A 20,079-nucleotide genomic window follows, 5' to 3' on the forward strand; every position below is an offset into this window, starting at 1 on the left:
ACACAAAGCCTGTTTGGTGGTCTCTTCACATGGACACGCATGAAACTGCGCTTGCTTTAAAAAATGTATTTGTCTGATGGTGAACTTTGTTATTTTCTCAAACACATTGTATGAGATATGTAAGTATACATATTGGACTATTGTGAGGTAATAATGGTATTATCAGTAATTATTGTATTATCTTTTTTCCTCCCGGGCTTTGCCTGGAAGAAAAAATTAGTTTACCAAGGATCAGGAAGATTGATGGAGTTGGGGCTCTGTGAGTGTGGGGCCCTGTGATTCCTTGCACTAATTCCAGGAGATGGGTCTCCTAACAGCATGATCATGTGGATGTCCTGTGAGCCCTGGCGGGGCTGTACATAGAGAACAAACTGCCGAGCACAGTGCAGCTGCCTTATCAGATGGGGCACACAGGCTTGCACAGTGAGCATCTCGGCAGCAGCCTTGGTAGACTGCAGACCAGAGACTCGTCCCCCACTTTCCAGAGTTGCTAAATTCCAATGTTTTGAGAAACACAAGAGAAAGGGTTGGTGGGGGTCCTGGAAAAATGATTTAGTGAGTAGGGGTTAAGCCGTATGTTGTTTCAGTTAGAAAAATGAAAAGTTAAAGGCGAAAGATTTGCACGATCTGAAGAGAAACCAGAATGACGAGTTAATGGCACATGTATACATATGTAACAAACCTGCATGTTGTGCACATGTACCCTAAAACTTAAAGTATAATAATAATAATAAAAACAAAAATGAAAAGTTACATTTCTTATATCTGAGCATTGTCTCATTAATATGTCTCATTAAAGCACCTTGTGTTTTGGGGATTTACCTTACAAAACACTCACAATATCTTTCCTCATTATCTGGTCACCAAATTAATTTATTCATCATTCATATATCCATTCATCCGATATTGGAGAATCTGCTACAGTCATAGTGTAGAGGTGTACAATGGTGACTAAGATGTAGTTCCACATTCTTACAATTCTTACTAGTGACGTGGATAGGAGATAAGGAACTGCAGTGAAAAGGATATTGACTGGGCACAAAAAGTTTGGGGTTTTAATCCTATTTTTGTCCTTCAACTGCTGGGCAACTTTGGGCCAACTACACAACCTTTCTTGGCTTCCCTTTCTTCATTTGTAAAATTGGACTAAATTATCTTTAATTTCTTACTAACTTCTAAAATACTTTACTGAAGAAAAGAGACATACACATCTGATGTAAATGCAAGTATGTGTGTGTGTGTGTGTGTGTGTGTGTTTAATGGGGGCATAGCTGGCTCCTTTATTAGGCTTTGGTTTTTCTTCATGTATCTGATTTCCGGAAATGAGAGTGAAAATACATTTTATTTTGCTCCCACGTGTTTACTCATCTAAGATTTCATGCTGTGAGGAATTAAATAAAAAATGTTTTTGAGCCTTGGCTGAAAGAGAAGAAAGACAATGATTATGATGTCAAAATTATGTCAAAAGCAGATGGTTCTACTGTCCCTGAGTCTAGGATTGCTGTGGAAACCCAAAGGTAAATGAGAGCCTTGGAGAAAAAGAGACTTACAAGGATATTATGCACTTGGGGTAATAGGTTTATTATCTCTATATACAAGTAAGCATTTATTGATGTTTGTCAAAAATAAGAGACAAGATAACAAAAACTATTTTAGCATGAAAACGAGATAGCTGCAATAGACCAATACTGAGCTTAAAGACTCCAAAAAGAGCACAGAACCTGAAATGACAGTTTTCAGGTTGTATAGTTATCCAGACAATGAAGTCAACTATACAAGGCAAGCAACACATGACAATAAAACACCATCAACAGTTTCCCACTGGAGGATGGAGGGAGGCTTGCTGGGGCCTGGGGCCACACTGGTGGGAAAAGATATTAAAATCTCATAAATCCTCCGTATCTTTTTTCCATTTCGGGAACTTCTTTGGAGTAACTTTCGCCTTCTTCGTCGGAGGGCAGAGCCTCGGCAAAGCGCTTCAGGAAACCTCCATACCGTTTCTGGTAGTCCATCCACCACTCTGGGCGACCTACTCTTCTCATGAAGCCCCCATATCGCTTCTGCAGCTCTTTGGCTTCATCTTCCAGTTGGGGGCTTCTCTTTAAGCCTCTCATGAAGCCCCCATATCTCTTGCTCACTTCTTCCTCATTATCACTGCCATCCTGGTGGTGGCTACGCTCTCGGTTGTCCCCTGTTTCCAGAAGCTCTTTTAGCAGGTCTGAGGAATTGGCCAGCGAGTCGTCCTCCTCTGCATCCTTCTTCATGAAGCCCCCATACCGCTTGGCGAGGATCTCACTTCCATTGGCCTCTTCTTCTGGCTCCATGGGATAAAGCTCATCCATTTTCTTCATGAAGCCTCCATACCTTTTCATGAAGCCCCCATACCTTTTGGCTAGCAAATGGCTTTCTTCCGGTTTGCTGCTTTCTCTGAGGGTGCTGGTGCCATCTTGAGGAAGCTCTGGTTTGGACAGCTGCAGGAGCTCCTTGCAGGTTTCCCAAATTTTCAGAGAAGGCAGTTTACCTTCACATTCCATTACGCAAGCCTGGGAAAACAATTTGATGTAATGATAAAAAGAAGCTTCTGTGATTTCATCAAGCAAATGAACTTTTGTGGACCAAAATATGCTTGCTTTGACATAATAACTTCCTTATTATAATAAGGTCATCTCCAATTTCTTATCACGACTTTTCATAAGGCTGAGCATGCAAATGAAACAAATAAAATTTGGAAAGGGGAAAGTGGAGGGGTTCACTGAATCCAGTTAGGAATCTGCCTTTGGATTTTAAACCCATAGAAATTTTAAAGAATTAAAAAAAAAAAATTTCCATGCAGTTTTAACTTAGATTGACTGCTTTCACAATCTAATTTCACTGGATAATTTTCCACTTCTGATATAATTTTGTTTGAGATTTTTCTAACCAAAAAGGAGAAATTTTTATTTACCTAATCAGGGATATTTCCTCAAAATTCCTTTTATCTTCTTGTCTTAGAGATAAAATCAATATTAATAACCTAAGGGTCATTTGCTTTTTTGTGTTAATATTTTACCTAAAATGGTATCCAGTATTCCTGCAAATACTTTCAATCTTCAAAGAAAAACAACAATTTTAAAAAAGTTTATAAACACATCCTAAAAACTCAGTTTAAATCTTATGAATTATTTGCATTCTTATTAATTTGTTAATTTGTTGTAAGTACAGATCTTTTGTTTTTTTCCTTTTTTCTTTGCTGGATACAACAGACTTTATTATTTTGAACAAAATGTCTATAATGATGAGATCAGATATAAAATTATACAAATGCAAGTGCACAAATTATTCATTTTTATTTTCTTCACATTTAGTCACTGTTGTACAGAAAAAGTATTTTTCAATGGAAATCATGGTGTTTGGTAAAATAGGAATCATCAGCATACATTCTTTCCTTTTTCTTATATAAATATTAAATACAAAATCATTGTAAGTCTATACATTCGAATGATCTTAAGTTTTTTTCTATTTAACACATCACTTGGGTATGATAAAGAGAGTACTAATATGTGAACATTTACAAAACATGCATGATATTTCTTAGCATTTCAGGAGTTTTTTATAGCCCTCTGAAGTCTTTCTTGGTATTAAAAATATACTGGTATATTAAGTGATGTTAAATACACATATATTATTTTCACAATGAAAGAAAGCATTTTATTAGTGCAACAAAATCTTGAAGGCACGTATTTAGTAAGCTCTTAATGAGTATTTAAGCTTCGTGTCTGAGAAGATTAAATATATAACTACATAAGAATCTAAAGATGATCCATTAATAATTAAAATGTCTTATTTTATTCCTGACATATGATGAACAAATAAAAACACCATTAGAAGCTTAAGATATTTAAGGGGCAATAATATTTCCATTCTAAAGTTGTATCTAAGTGATCTTGTTGTTAAAAATTAATGTTGAATGTTTTGCATACTAATACCAGAAGATTTTTAAATGTATGTGATATGAGATTCCTTCAAAACCAAATAGTAACAAATATCAGAATAATGCACTCGTACTAAGGTAGCGATGTTAACTGATGGCTCCTATAGCCATGTATGCATGTTTTGTGGTATTTACCACACTTTGTGTGGTATGGTCAAGATCACATTAGATGGGAAATTCTATTTGGACATCAGCCATAGCACGCCTGCTCATCTCTGCATCCACCACAGTACCAATCATAAGTGTCTTTCTCATGGTAGAAACTCAATAAATATTTGTTACATTGATTTCACTACATAATTTTGGCTAGGCAACCTCATTTCTCACATGTCTTTTGCATCCGAGCCAAAATCCCAGAATATTGTAATTCTAGCGAGACAGTCACTAAGTAAACCTTTTGTCATTGAGACAATAACAACCCTAAATGTAGGGTCCAATGCAAATCAGTTATTATGCAAAATGCCTTTCTATAAGACTATTTTTATTGATGGTTGCTTATTATCTATTTTTTTCAAGTTGCTAACACTACATGTGCCATTCCATCACCTGGATTAAAGTAATGAAAATAGTAATAAGTGATAACAACAAGAGCATAAAAAGCAGTAAGGAAAATTCTGGAAAGAGCAGCCTTCCTCTTCTCCTCCCCCACAATCCTGTTACATGATGAGAAGAGGGTGAGAGAGGGAGAGAAGTCAAGATTTGAGGTGATACCCAGGGAAGGGCTAGCTGCTACCCAGTGAGCTCTGCTCAAGTTCCTCAACAATGCAAAAGGAAGATTAGTAGCATTTTGGGAGCTTGGTGAATCAAACAGATTAAGTATGAAAAAAACCCGTTTGAATAGGCATGATTAAAAGTCAGTCATATTAATTCGCTAACTCACATAATTTAAGTAAATATGATACTACTTTGGGGTCAGTCTGTGTGATTAGAAAAATTAGACTAGAATCCATATAACCTTTATTCAGATGGCAGAGAAAGCTAGGGGAGGGGGCTGAGCCCCCGACATGTTGAGCAGGCAAAGCTCAAAATATGTGTGACTGGGCACAGGGAATTATGGGGTCAGAAAGTGGAGTCTTCTATATGGCATGTTTTGGATTTCTCTTCCTCCTTCTGTGTCTAAAATTCTTTATCCACAAGATCTATGCTTATATTTGTAGCACTGGCTCAATTTTTAGGCATAGGTTAAAAGCTCATGACTACAGGAGAAAGAAGAAAGATGGGTGAAGGGGATTGTTTCTCCTATTGAAGATGAAACATTTTTCTCATAGTTTAAATATACAACCTTCCTATGTGTCTTCTCTTTAATGCCAAGTTAGCACAGGTCAAACAAACAAACATTTAACCTGAAATATATACCACAGATATTTGGAAACTGTTCCTTGGTTTTCTCCCCATTTCAAACATCTACATAAGGTAAAATGTCCTCAATTCCACGTGGAACCCAAAGCAGCTTGGATGAATACATTATTCTCTATGAGCTTTTTAAGTCACCATAAAATTTCAACAAATTTCAAAAGCAATGCAAAGGAATTGTCAGGGGAGCTGGTAAAAGTGAAGCTACCTGAGTCTCGAGGTTGGAGATTCAGACTCAGTAGAGCACCAGAGGTGATTCGACAGCCCATGGGGAACCATGATCAGAATGAAAGTTATTTTGTCCTCAGCTTTTTCTTTCCCCAACCCCCTGTAGTACAGTGTATCTTTGGACTGTTGTCACCCATTGGACACTGGCCACTTCTCTTGTTCCTTTCTCATAGCCAAATTAAACTGTTGTTTTAGTTACTATTACAAAGGGAAGTCGAAACAGAAGTTGAATTCCAGCATCACTGGCTAGTGAGACAGTTTGAACTCTTTCCTTTCTACGGTTATTTCGCCTTCCTCTCCCCGTACCCCTTTTCCATCCCTTTGCTCTCTCCTATTTACAGGTGAGGGTAGGGAATGAGGGACCTGAGGTTAAGAGAGCTGGGGAACATAAATCTAAAGAAAGGCACCGAAATGTCACTAACAAAAAATTACATTATTTGTGGGAAAGATGGGAAGATGGCTGCGTGTGGAGGGGCCCTTAGCTGGGATATGTTAGGAGTCGTGGTGACAGCCATCTTCCTTCTGACAGCCCAGGAGAGAACCCAGTGCTATCCGAGGTGCTGAACAGAGGACTTCTCGGGGTTCCCGAATTCCCAGGGTTAAAACAAACTTGGTTTGTGCGGCGACACCGCTACCCTTACCGGTCCCCAGATAGTCGCGGATCCCCGAAGCTAAGAGCCAGGGCAGGACTTCAGTCAGTGTTCCAGGAACAGCTGAGACACCCAGGTCACCACGGGCTCGCGCCGCTGCGGCTCCGACCCGGTGCGAACCGCCATACGCGCCGCGCGGTGGGCCGGGGGCAGTCCGCCTACTGTTGCGGAAACTCTGTCTCACAAGGTGCGCAACACTCGCCGCGCGCAACACTCACCAGGAAGTTGATGTCGGCCGGGCGCACTAGGCGGTAGCTGCACGTCGCGCAATCCTGGCTGCATTCGGCCCGCACGGTCGCCAGGAGCCCGGGGCCGAGCAACAGCAGCCAAGTGCAAAGTGTCAGGAACCGCGCCATGGACTGCGAAGAGAGAGGGACGCGTGCTTCGAGCCTGCCTGGGCGCAGAACGGGTCCCTCGGCAGGACCCTCGCCGCGACAGCCTCAGCAGGGGATCGTCGAGCAAAAGCCCGCAGGAATGCTCCTTTCTGGGGCCCCGCCCTCCCGGCCGACAGCTTTTAGGTAGACCTGGAGGCGACTCAGATCGCCTCGCGGTTCCCGGGATGGCGCGGTCGCCCCCAGCGCGAGGCTGCCTGGGGCACCCGGCTCTTATCCTGGGCGTCCGCGGCCCAGGGCAAGATTCCGGAGAGAACGCCGCAGACCAGGGGCGAGAGAGCGGGAGCCGGGGGAGGCAGGACATTGACTGGGGTCACAAAGAAGAACGAGGGAACGCTGTTGGGGAACCCATGCAATGAAATGTGAAGGGAAAGAGGGCGGGCAGACGTCCCCAAACCCGCGCAGCAAAGACAAGCTTCGGGCAAATTCACTCACGTTGACGCTGTTCGGATGGAGCAGGCCAATTGGAAAAGCCGGGTTCCAGACACGACTCTAGAGGGAAGAGAAGAAGGCAAGTGTGAGGAGGGCGGGCGTCGGGGAGGAGCGGGCCCGGGTGTGCTGGCGGACGTAGGGCCTCACCGTCGCGGTCCTCAGCGTCTCTGCGGGGTCACGGGCCAGGCTGCGGGGCTCTGAGCGCCTGCCTCGCCGTCCCGGGGCTTAACGGCTGCTGGAGCCACTTTATAATTAGCCCCAAACCGAAGGAGGCGCGCGCGCCCCAATCGCCGGCGGGCTGCAGCTGACGCAGGCCCTACGCCAGCCCCGCGCCGACGCCTTCGCGGGAGGGGTCGGTCCCCCAGCACCCGCGCGCCGCTCCCCCCGCCGAGCTCGGGTGGGGGCCACAGGGGGCGCTCGGTGGCTCCCCACACGGCCAGGTGACAAACCCAAGGCAGTTAGGAAGTTTGGGGAGAGTGAGATAGAATCAAGTTTCTCCGCATAAAGTCACTGAAATTGCACCGTGGGATGCGGGCTCCAGGGAGGGAAGCGAGGTGGGGGCGTTTGGAAGGATAGATGGACTGGCTTAGACTTCTGGAATGTGCTGGAGACCCAGCGGGCCGGTGAACCTGCCCCTTTCCCGCCTCCTCCCTGGGCCCCCTCGCGGGTCCCCGTGGGCACCAAGCACAGCCGTCCGGAATGTCGTCATTTATTGACCAACCTGTTCCCCACACTTGACTCCGAGTTCCTTACCGCAGCATCTAACAGCGTCAAGGTGCGCAGTTTAGGCGCTCAATTAATGGTTACAGGAACTGAACGATTGAAACTTTCTGGGAATCTTAAAATCTCGGGACAGAATTTTCACCTTTCCAGTTAGAGACCCTTGGCCAAGCGTAGAAGCAGGTAAACCCTCAGGTTCCGGGACTGCGCGCTTTTCAGCCACTGTGGGAGAGGATCCGTGTTTAACCAGCTCCCCGGGGCTCCCAAGTCGAAGACCTACTGCCTTGAGAGCGCTGTCCAGGGTGTCCGGGGGTGTTGGGTCAGTGAGAGGGGGGTGCCGGGGCGGGTGTAATGTCAGCGCGCCAGGAGTGTGGTGGGGAGGGAGGGATGAGGGACACCCTACCCGGGACGCCGGGGCTTGGAACCTCTTCTCCACCGGGAGGGGGCCGAGGGCACACTGTGGAGGCTGGTACTGTCCATTAAGACACGCTTTCCCGCTTCCTGGCTCTGCAAAAGATTGCTAAGCGGCAAGCTGCTTACATTGCCTGAGGCCTCAGTTTCCCTATTTGAAAAATAGGAACAGAGGTAATATGCCATTCATAAGGTTCTGGAGAGAATCAAATGAAATACTGGACGAAATCTCTTAGCCTTGTGCCTGGCACTATAGCAAGCCCTCAAAACATCTTCCTAACCATCCGTCATCCGTCCGTCCACCTTTCCATCTATGACCATTGTCTGCTTACCTTACATCTACCATCGACGTATCCAATCCACCTATGCATCTATCTCTCCTAGACCTAGGGGGAAACCATGAACAGTTCCTGGGAAAAGGTCCCAGAGGTTTCCAGGCCCTCTGCGCCCTCTGCAAAGGGCTGATTTCTACAGTCGCTAGGACCTGCAGCGGCGCTGCTCCCGCGGGGCTCGGGCCGCGCTGCATGTCCCATTATAGTCGCTAGAGGGCAGCGCTCTCCTGCGTAGGCTGGGCTTGCGGGGACTGGGGTCTCAGTTCTCCGCAGGCCTCAATGTGCGGGCTTGACACGCAGCCCTCGGATTAGCCCCGAAGCTGCACCCGAGCACCGCCTGCCTCCCGGCCGGGGCATCACGGTAGCAAGGTCGGGAAAGCAGAGCCCTGGAGTGGGGCTGGAGAACGCCGGACATAGCCCTAGGGAGCCAGCATTACCCTCTGAGCAGGAAAACACAATGTTTCCCGCTTTAGGTTCTTTTCATCATGGGGCCCCTTACTAGCTCCTTACTCTCTCCTCAAGGCAAAGGAGAGCTTCTGTCTTTACTTCAGATTTTTCCCTGTTGCCTGGGCTTTGGAAAGGAAGCTGACTCCACTGCAGTACTCAGTGCGAAAGTATTGCATGAACAAATTCTACCTAAAATTAAAGGAAACTTGCTATAGCTGAGCACTTGCGAACCTGGGATCACCTAAGAACTTTAAACACATAATCAGGAGCGGGAGGCTGAGGTAGGGGTGTGTGTGTGTGTGTGTGCGTGTGTGTGTGTGTGTGTGTTTGGAATGACCACATCACGCGATGCTTTTTAAGGGTGCACAGCGCGCAGTAGTGGAAACAGTGCATTTCTGCACTCTGGCGACACAAAGTCTCGTTAGGATCTTGGAAAAGTAGAAGCTTAAGTTTGGAAGGGGTTTTAGGGATAATTTATTCCACCGCCCGTTCTACAGATGGTAAAAACCAAGGCTCAGAACGTCTGAGTGACCAGCCAAGGCAGTGGCAGACCAGGTTTTCCAGCCTCTGAGTTCCTTCCCTGAAACCTACCTCAGGCCTAGTTTGTTTCTGTTGGAACTAGTCATGTTTGCTCTGAGTTAGGGTCTCTTGGCACATTTGCATTTCCCCCTGAGACTCCTGAAATGTCAGGGGAGAGAGAAACAGAAAGGGAAAGAGAGGGCGCCTCCTAGGGGCAGTGCAAGAGTGTGCAGTCCCCCACGAGACCTTCCTAGATGCTTGGGGCACAGTGGTTGCTTGGTAAATGTGTGTCGACCGGCTGACTGAATGAATGAATGAAGTGATAGGAGGTCGACCTTGTTTGCCTACCCCAAATCAGTGACATCTCTTCCCATCATCCTCCCCCATCGACCTGAGAAACTAAAAGTCATTCTGGTGGCAATGAGTTGTAAGAAATTCATTTTTTCATCATCTTTTAAATATTTATCAAGAGTGAACAGACTTTGCAGTTATGATCTGGGAGAAAGCTGCTCTAGAAATCAGACTAAAAAAGGGAAGGGGCTCTGTCTTAAAGCATTCAATCCAGACATTTTTTATTTTCAGGTTAGGATCAATAACTCATCTTCTGATCCTAGGGTCCCAAGCATTTGCCCAAAGGGATTCATCCTAGAGACCAAGAAATCTGACTTTTTAACCCTGATGATGAATGGCATTTTACTCAGTTCTTAGGTGTTCTCAGAGTCTAAAAAGGTGGGATTTTACAATCTTCTTTTAGTGTCCTCTTCCATTATTTTCAGATGGAAGATGCCTAAATTGAATGATGTCTTTCTGGTACTCACTCCTCTGCTCCCCTCCCCTTCCTGTCACCCAAGCACACATATTTTATTACAGAAAGCCATTTCTGTCTGCCCCCCTCTCTCTAAAGTAGCAGTAGTGGAAACAAGCCCCTTCAGCACTCAGGCAATTGTGTGATGGTTCAGCATAAAAGCAACATGTTCTAACATTTCAGATGTTTGGAGTCATGCCAGAGTCAGGGGAGACATCCCCGTTTTCAGTTACAATCTAAAGTGCACAGTTTGCAAAATGTGATTCTGTGAGTTGGGCATATAACTGTGAAGTAGCACTGTTAAGGGATTCTTTTTCAGACTGGCTCAGAACACCATAACAGAGCAGCTGGAAGTGGGGTTGGCTTGAACGAGATGTTTTATGGTGTCACAAACCCCATTTTAAGGAAAGTCAGTGTTGGAACATTCTGGAAAATGTACCAGGAAATAGAATAAAACTCTAGGAAGAAAAGGTAATCTGGTACAAAGTTGCCAGATTAAATAATAGAAAGAGTTTAAATAATATAAATTAAATAATAGAATGAGTTTAAATAATAGAAAACATGTCAATGTGTCAGAGGAGGTGGGGAGAGAGGGAAGGTAAATTAAACCAAGAATATCAAACATATTGTTTATGTACTGTAAACTTAGGGAGGATTGAAACACACTTCCTAACTTTGGCCTTTTGCTCTCCAGGAGGGAAAAGATCAATCTTACTATTAAGTATAGGTAATTAGACAATGAATAAAGCAAGTCCTATTATGAAAAATTAGATTAAAATAACATATAGCTGTGAGTCCAACCAATAGAGTGTGTCTTGAGCAGCTTGACTTTTAATAATGACTTTTGAAATTGCCTTGAGAAATTTAATAGCCACACGAGAGAACCAGTCAATGTTAAAAAATTGTGTTGCCTCAGTGAAACCCCGTCTCTAATAAAAATACAAAAAAAAAATGAGCTGGGTATGGTGGCGGGTGCCTGTAGTCCTAGCTACTCAGGAGGCTGAGGCAGGAGAATGGCAGGAACCTGGGAGGTGGAGCTTGCAGTGAGTCGAGATCGCGTCACTGCACTCCAGCTTGGGGGACAGAGCAAGACTCCATCACAAAAAAAATTGTGTCACCTCATTGGATTCAAACCTTATTCAACAACTTGACTTTGATTTGGTGTTTTGGTTGTTTCTGAAATCAAATATTAGATCCCACTTATGGGACCTGTATAGAAGGCATTCAAAAATATTCATCCACCAGAGACAATTTCCACAGTCGAAGGAATGCTAGAAGAGAAGTTCTAAATAGACTTTGATCAACAGTAAGTTATCGGAATAAATGCAATGGCTGCAGGATACCAAGTTCTTAAGGGAATCCCTTTGCGTATGATCCACAGCACAGATGTTTGCACATAGTAGAGACTCAGTGAAGTTGCTTTTAAAACATGTGTTTTTGCTTATAGTTACATCTTCCATAGCTCCCAAGTGATGGTGAATGGTGGGATAGACCCAAGAGGTCAAAATGTTTTAATAAAATTATATAGGGAAAGCACTCAAATCTTTCAAAGCTATCAAATAAAAACTGAGCAAACTGAAAAACCACGACTCTTCTTAGATCTATCATAGAGGTTGGGTCACAGGGGAAACCACTGTCCCCCCAAATTGGAGAGACCAACAGACAAACACAGAGGGTCCTGGCTTGCTGGTGCAGAAACCTCCCAGAGAATCAGTTGGGAGGTAGAAAAACCTGAACTACAGCTGACAAATTCCGGGAAACTGTGTGAACAAATCTGAGATAAAAATTCCAGGAGAACCCAGTCCACGGAGGCCTCCACACTTTCATGAGTTTTACTTACAGGTGTTCAACCAGGTTCTCACAATGAATAATGGAAAAAATTTCCCTTGTGCTTTAAGCAGTGGGAGGGAAAAAAGAGCCATTTTGAAATACACCAGAACATTGTGTTCCTAACAAGGTTTGCCCACAGGAGAACCTAGTTAACCAGAGTCCAATCTCCTGAAGTTTTATCAGAAAATAGCTGACCTGAGGGACTGGAAATACCCAACTCCAGCCCCCTCCAGCCATTGTGTTCTACTGAAGGGGAGGCTGGGGACTAAGAACATATGTAAAGTTCACAGCCCAGAGGTACAGGCTCACTAAAGACTGAGACCTACTCAGAGGACTGCAGAACACTCCCTTCCTGCTTTATCAACACATTACTAAAGGCATGTTTATAACATTTCCGTTTACCCAGTACATCAAGTCTGGCTGTCAAGAAAAAATTACAAGACATACTAAAAACCAAAAAAAAAAAAAAAATCCCCACAGTTTGAAGAGAGAGAGCAAGCATCAGAACCAGGCTCAGATATGTCAGAGATGTTAGAATTACCAGATGGGGAACTTAAAACAACTATGATTAAAACACTAAAGGATGAGGTAGACAGCATGCAAGAACAGATGGACAATGTAAGCAAAGAAACAGAAATTCTAAGAAAGATCCTAGAAGAAATGCTAGAGATCAAAAACACTGTCACAGAAATGAAAAATGCCTTTGATGGGTTTATTGTTAGACTGGATATGGCTGAGGAAAGAATCTCTGGACTTGGGGATATGTCAATAGAAACTGCCAAAACTGAAAAGCAAAGATAAAAAAGACTGAAAAAACAAAAAACAAAAAACAGAATATCCAAGAACTGCAGGACCATTATAAAAGCAGTAACACAAATGTAATGAGAATTCCAAAAGGAGAAGAGAGAAACAGAAGAAATGTTTGAAACAATAGTAACAGAATTGCCCCAAATTTTGTCAGATGCTAACCCCTATATATCAGGATATGTTGTCAGGAAGCCCAGACAACACTGAGCAGGATAAATGCCAAAAACCCTATACCTGTGCATACCATTTTCAAACTACAGAAAATCAAACATAAGGAAAGCATCCTGAAGGAAGCCAGAGAGGGGAAGAACACCTTACCCATAGAGGAGTAAAGATAAGAACTACGGCCGGGTGCGGTGGCTCACACCTGTAATCCCAGCACTTTGGGAGGCAGAGGCGGGTGGATCACAAGGTCAGGAGATCAAGACCATTCTGGCTAACACGCTGAAACCCCATCTCTACTTAAAAAATACAAAAAAATTAGCCAGGCGTGGTGGCAGGCGCCTGTAGTCCCAGCTACTCAGGAGGCTGAGGCAGGAGAATCGCTTCAACCTGGGAGGCGGAGGTTGCAGTGAGCTGAGATCGTGCCACTGCACTCAAGCCTGGTGACAGAGCAAGACTCCATCTCAAAAAAAAAAAAGAAAAAAAGATAATAACTACATCTGATTTCTCAGAAATCATGCAAGCAAGAAGAGACAGGAGTAAAATATTGAAAGTATTAAGAGAAAAAAACCCCATCAAGCTAGAATTATTTATTTTGTGAAATTGTCCTTCAAAAGTGAAAGAGAAATAATTTCTTAGACAAACAAAAATTGAGAGAATTGATTGCCAGTAAACCTGCCTTGCAAGAAATGTTAAATTCTTTAGAGAGAAGGAAAATAATAAAGGTCAAAAACTTGGATCTACATTAAAAATGGAAGAGTATCAGAGAAAGAATAAGTGAAGGTAAAATAAAAACTTGTATTTTGTTATTCTTGATTGATCTAATAGATAACACTTTGTTTAAAATAATAAAAGCAACAATGTATTTGATTGTGTATGCTTATGTGCAGATATACGTTTAGGTATGCTTATATGTAAGTGAAATAAATGGGAGCAATGATACAAAAAACAAGAGGAAGGAATTGTAATTATTTTGTCATTGTAAGGTACTCACATTACCTGTGAAGTGTTATTACATTATTTGAAATTGGACTTGGATTCCATGTAAATGTATACTGTAAAATCTAGGGTAAACACTTTAAAAAGTTAAAAAAAGGATAACTGATATGCTACTAAGGGAGAGAAGATAGAATGATATAAAATACTCAATTAAAACCACAAAAGTCAGAAAAAGAGTAGAAGACAAAAATAACAAAGGCAACAAATAGAAAACGATAACACATATGGTAGATAGGAATCCAACTGTATCAATAACTGGTTTAAATTTCAGTGACCTAAATACACTAATTAAAAGATATTGTCAGAGTGGAATAAGAAACAAGTTTCAACCATGTGTTGTCCACAAAAAGTCCATGTAAATATAAAGGTACATATAGATTAGAAGTAAACAACTGGTGAGAGCTGTGCTAAAACTAATCAAAAGAAAGCAAAAGTAGCTATATTAATTGCAACCAGAGAAGACTTCAGACCAGAAAAAGTTATCAGGGGTGAAGAGGACCATTACATAATGATAAAGGGATTACTTCTTCAAGAAGACATAAAAATTCTTAATGTGTGTGCACCTAACAACAGAGCATCAAAATACATAGGCAAAAACGGGTAGGACTGCAGGGAGAAATAGATGAATTCACTATTATATTTGGAGGCTTCAACACCCCTCTGTCAGCAATGGACAGATCCAGCAGGCGCAAAATTTGTAAGGACAAAGCTGAACTCAACAACACCATCAGGCAATTGAATATAATAGATATCTACAGACTGTTTCATCCAACAACAGCAGAATATCCATCCTTCTCAAGCTAACACAAAACATTCCCCAAGATAGACCGCATTCTGGGCCATAAAACACACCACAGCAAATTTACAAGAATATGAATCATACAATGCCTGCTGTCAAACCACAATGGAATTAAACAAGAAATCCATAATAGAAAGATAAATGGAAAACTCCAAAATACTTGGAGATGAAAAAACACTTCTAAATAACATATGGGTCAAGGAAGAAATCTCAAGAGAAATTTAAAAGTAACTTAGAATTGAGCTAAAATGAAAACACAACTTATCAAAATTTGTGGGATGCAGTAAAAGCAGTGCATAGAGGGAAATTTGTAGTATTGAATGCATATGTTTGAAAAGAAGAAAAATCTAAAACCAATCAACTAAGCTTCCACCTTAGGAAACTGGAAGAAAAAGATCAAATTAAAGTAAGTAGAAGAAAAGAAATGATGGAAATTAGGATAGATTAGATTTGTTAGATTTCTCTGTCTTATTATCCTGTCTTCATGCTTTTATGTCATTTTGGGTAGTCCTCCCTTATCCATGGTTTTCCTTTGTTTGGTTTTAGTTACTTGCAGTCAACTACAGTCAGAAATTATTAAATGGAAAATTCCAGAAATGAATAGTTCATAAGCTTTAAGTTGTGCACCATTCTGAGTAGTGTGATGAAATCTCATGCCACCTTCCTCTGTCCCATTGGGATGCCAATCATCCTTTTGTTCAGCATATTCACATTGTATAGTAAGTCCCGACTTAACAGTTGTTGATAGTTTCTTAGAAACTGTGACTTTAAGCAAAACAATGTGTAATGAAACCAATTTTACCATAGGCTAATTGACATAAACAAGAGTTAAGTTCCTAAGGTATATTCCTGGTCGCAAAAACATCACCGAACTTCTAAATGAAACCCTAAACATTTCTAATATTAAAGATTAAAATAAATAAGAGCTATATATGCATTTTAGAATGATTAATTAAAACCAGTAAGATAAGTATTTACCCAATTTTTGGTGAATCAGTGAGTGACAACAGTCATAGTAGTGGGTTAAATCAAGGAATGTTTGCAAGGTAAAAATTGTAAGGAACACCTCCTACCATCATTCAGTTCAAAAACAAACAATAACAAATATGGTGGGTTTGATGAGCACATTTGTACTGCATTGTTTCTTGTGCATTTATATAATTGTCCTATATTTTATGAATTGTTATTTTATGATAATTTGTATTCATTCATTCATTTTCCAGTCTTCTTTATTCCAATTCAGGATTGTACATGGCTGGAACATATTCCAGCAGCTCAAAACACAAGGCAGGAACCAACCCTGGACAGGATGTCATTTCATCGCAGGGCACACTCACAGACACCCCCACCCTCACTCAGACTGGGACAATGTGGTCATGCCAGTTCACCTAATGTGCACATCTTTGGGATGTAGGAGGAAGCTGGAGTACCCAGAGAAAACCTATGCAGACATGGGAAGAATGTGCAAACTCCACACATAACAGTGACCCTGGCTAGGAATTGATTTTTTTTCTCATCAACATTACAACAAAATGAAATATTTGAGGGCCTGCTGGAAGTCCTAGCTAATGCAATAAGATAAGAAAATAGATTGAAAGGCGTTTAGATTGGGAAGGAGTAAATAAAGCTATCTTTATTTCTATACAGTGACATGATCATCTGTATAGAAAATCTGAAATAATTAAAAAAAACCTCCTAGAATTAATAAGCAATTATAGCAGGGTTGCAGGATGTTAGGTTAGTACACAAAAGTCAGTCACTTTTCTATATACCAACAATGGCAAGTGGAATTTGAAATTTAAAAACACTGTACCATGTACACTGGGACCCCACAGATTTATCAGCATATGTACAAAATCTATAGGAAAACTACAAAACTCTGATGAAAGAAATGGAAGAAAAGCTAAATAAATGGAGAGATATTCCATATTGATGGATAGGTAGACTCAATATTTTCAAGATGTTAGTTCTTCCCAGAGTGATCTATGGATTCAATGCAATCTAGTAAAAATCCCAGCAAGGTATTTTATGTTTATTGACAAACTGAGTCTAAAGTTTATGTGGATGGCAAAAAAGCCAGAATAGTCAGCACTTACTGACGGAGAAGAACAAACTTGGAGGACTGACACCACTTGACTTCAAGTCTTACTACAAAGCTGACTTATAAAAATAGTGATCAAAACAGTATGCTATTGGCAAAAGAATAGACAAATAGGTTAATGGAACAGAATAGACAGCCCAGAAATATACCCACATAAATATAGCCCACTGATTTTTGACAAAGAAGCAGAAGCACTACAACAGAGAAAGTCTTTTCAACAAATGGTGCTTGAACAATGGGACATCCATATGCAAATAAATGAAACTAGACACAGATCTTACACCTTTAAAAAAATTAACTCAAAATGGATCACAGGCAGACTTGTATATAAAATGTACAACTAGGACACACCAAAAACCCTGTTAGAACTAATGAACAAATTCAGTGAAATTACAAGATACAAAATCAACACGTAAAATCAGCTGTGTTTCTGTAAACTAATGATGGCTATCTGAAAAAGAAATCAAGCAAACAATAGAGTTAAAAATTACTTAGGAATAAATTTAACCAAGGGGGTAAGAGATCTGTACATTGAAAACTATGAATCATTGATGAAATAAATTGAGGAAGACATAAAGAAAGATATCTCATGTTTATGAATTGGAATAATTAATATTGTTAACATATTCCTACTACCAAAGGGATCTAAAGATTCAGTACAATCCCTATAAAAATTTCAATGGCATCTGTTTCCACAGAAATAGAGAAATAATCCTAAAATCTGTATGGAACCACAAAACATCCAAACAGCTAAAGTAATCTTGAGGAAAAAGAAGAAAGCTGAAGAGATTACCTGATAACAAATATACTGCAAACCTATCGTAATCAAAACAGAATGAGATCAGTGTACAAATAAACATATAGGCCAATGGTAAAGCAGAAGAGTATAGAGAACCCAGAAATAAATCCATGGATTTATGATCAATTGATCTCTGACAAAAATGCCAAAAACACACAATGGGTAAGATGCTGTCTTTCATCAATGGTGTTGGGAAAACTGGATATCCACAAGCAAATGGATGAAATTGGACCCCATCTCACACTGTGTAGAATTCTTCAATGATCATGGGAGTGCTAATATCTCTTTGAGATCCTGATTTCAATTATTTGGATAAATACACAGATGTAGGATTGCTGGATCATATGACAGTTCTATTTTTAATTTCTTGAGTAACCTTCATACCCATCTTCATAGTGGCTGCACCATTTTACCTTTCCACCAGCAGTCACAAGCGTTCTAATTTTTCCATGTCCTTGCTAAAACTTCTTAATTTCTGTTTTTTTTTTTTAACATAATGGCTATTTTAGCAGATGTGAGATAATATTTCATTGTCGTTTTGATTGGCATTTCTCTGATGATTAATGATCATGAAAAGATATGAGAATCTTTTCATATACTTGTTGACCATTTATATATATTCTCTGGAGAAATGTCTATTCTAAACTTTTGACCATTTTAAAATAAGTTGTTTTAATCTATTGTTTGGATATATTTTGGATATTAACCTATTATGAAATATATGACTTACAAATATTTTCTCCCATTTCATAGGTTACCTTGTCACTCTGTTGACTGTTTCCTTGGCTATGCAGAAGCTTTTTAGATTGATGTGGTTCCACTTGTTTATTTTTGCATTTCTTGCCTATTTTTTGGTGTCTTATCCAAGAAATTGTCACCAGAGTAATGAAGCATTTCTGCAATGCTTTCCTTCTAGTAGTTTTGTGGTTTCGGATATTATGTATAAATCTTTACCCCATTTTGAGTTGATTTTTGTGTAAGATAATGATCCAATTTTCTTCTTTTTAATGTGTATATCCAGTTTTCCCAACACCATCTGTTGGAGAGACTATTTGTTCCCCATTGTGTTTTCTCTGCACCTTTGTTAAAAATCAACTCACCATAAATGCATGGATTTCTTTGCTGTCTATCTATTCCATTGACTAATGTATCTGTATTTATGTTAGTATTATACTGTGTTCTTTTTTTGCCATTGTAGCTTTGTAATATATTTTGAAATCAGGAAATGTGGGACCTCAAGCTTTGTTCTTTTTTTCTTAAGATATTTTTGGCTGTTCAGGGTCCTTTGTGGTTCCATCTGAATTTTAGAATCTTTTTTTCTAATTTTTGTAAAAAGTGCCATTGGGATTTTGATAGAGATTGCATCAGGTCTGTAGATCACTTTGAGTAGTACAGACATTGTAACAATATTAAATCTTCCAATCCATTAACATAGAATGTCTTTCTATTTCTTTCTTTCTTCTTTAATTCCTTTCAGCAATGTTTTGTAGTTTTCAGTGTGTAAGTTTTTTATTTCCTTGGTTAAGCTTATGCTTAAGCTTATTCTTTAATGATGCCATTCTAAATTGGATTATTTTATTAATTTCCTTTTCAGATGATTTATTAGTGTATAAAAACACACCTGATGTTTGTATGTTACTTCTTATCCTTCAGTGTCACTAAATTTATTTATTAGTTCTAATAGTTTATTGGTGGAGCTTTTACAGTTTTCTCTATATAAGATCATGTCATCCACAAACTACAATAATTTTACTTCTTTCTTTGAGATTTGAATGCCATTTATTTCTTTTTCTTACCAAATCGTTCTGGCTAGGACTTCCATTACTATGGTAAATGGAGTGGCAAGAGCAGGCATCCTTTTCTTCTTCTTGATGTCACTGGAAAAGTTTTAGTTTTTCACCATCGAGTATAATGTTAGCTGTGGACTTTTCATATATAGCCTTTATTATGTTGATATAATTTCCTTCTCTTCGTTGTGTATTGATTTCTTTAATGAAAGTGTGTTGAATTTTGTCAAATGCTTGTTCTGCATCTATTGAGATCATTATTTGTGATTTTTATTCTTTGTTCTGTTAATGTGGTGTATCACATTGATTGATTTTCATATGATAAACCATCTTTATATCCCAGGGGTAACTCCCACTTGAGTCATGGTTAAGATCCTTTTAATGGTATGTTTGCTCATATATTGTTAAGAATATTTACATGTATATTTATTAGGGATATTGACCTGTAGCTTTCTTTACTCATAGTGTCTTTCTCTGGCCTTTGTATCAGGGTAATGCTGGCCTCATATAATGAGTTTGGAAGTGTTCCTCACTTT

The 20,079-nt window shown here is 40.4% G+C and overlaps 2 protein-coding genes and 1 long non-coding RNA gene across 3 annotated transcripts in view; 1 reads left to right on the forward strand and 2 right to left on the reverse strand.

The window, feature by feature from the left end:
* The window catches only part of LOC745681 (short-chain dehydrogenase/reductase family 16C member 6-like), a 76,851-nt gene extending 70,438 nt beyond the window's left edge, over positions 1 to 6,413 (reverse strand). Inside the window, exon 1 of the mRNA XM_016960190.3 lies at positions 6,193 to 6,413. The gene's annotated coding sequence lies outside the window, so the exon portion shown is untranslated. The remainder of the gene's footprint in view (positions 1 to 6,192) is intronic.
* On the reverse strand, positions 1,558 to 7,370 carry PENK (proenkephalin). Its single transcript, XM_519768.9, has 4 exons — positions 7,173 to 7,370; positions 7,029 to 7,085; positions 6,420 to 6,560; positions 1,558 to 2,543 (listed from the first exon to the last, which is right to left on the reverse strand). Exons 3-4 carry the CDS (start codon positions 6,555 to 6,557, stop codon positions 1,878 to 1,880), a joined length of 804 nt encoding a protein of 267 aa, XP_519768.2. The 5' UTR covers positions 6,558 to 6,560; positions 7,029 to 7,085; positions 7,173 to 7,370; the 3' UTR covers positions 1,558 to 1,877.
* Positions 6,398 to 20,079, forward strand: part of LOC107976313 (uncharacterized) — a 107,260-nt gene continuing 93,578 nt past the window's right edge. The window contains exon 1 of the long non-coding RNA XR_010159564.1: positions 6,398 to 7,104. This is a non-coding gene — a long non-coding RNA (uncharacterized LOC107976313). The remainder of the gene's footprint in view (positions 7,105 to 20,079) is intronic.

The sequence above is a fragment of the Pan troglodytes genome, chromosome 7, assembly GCF_028858775.2.
Source record: "Pan troglodytes isolate AG18354 chromosome 7, NHGRI_mPanTro3-v2.0_pri, whole genome shotgun sequence".
NCBI classification, from domain to species: domain Eukaryota; kingdom Metazoa; phylum Chordata; class Mammalia; order Primates; family Hominidae; genus Pan; species Pan troglodytes.

What these genes read in the sequence shown, in the direction of transcription:
- PENK (XM_519768.9), bottom strand. Translation starts at nt 6,557, where the DNA reads ATGGCGCGGTTCCTGACACTTTGCACTTGGCTGCTGTTGCTCGGCCCC. An exon ending in CGGCCGACATCAACTTCCTG is followed by an intron (nt 2,544 to 6,419) that starts GTGAGTGTTGCG and finishes TTGTTTTCCCAG; the next exon opens with GCTTGCGTAATGGAATGTGA.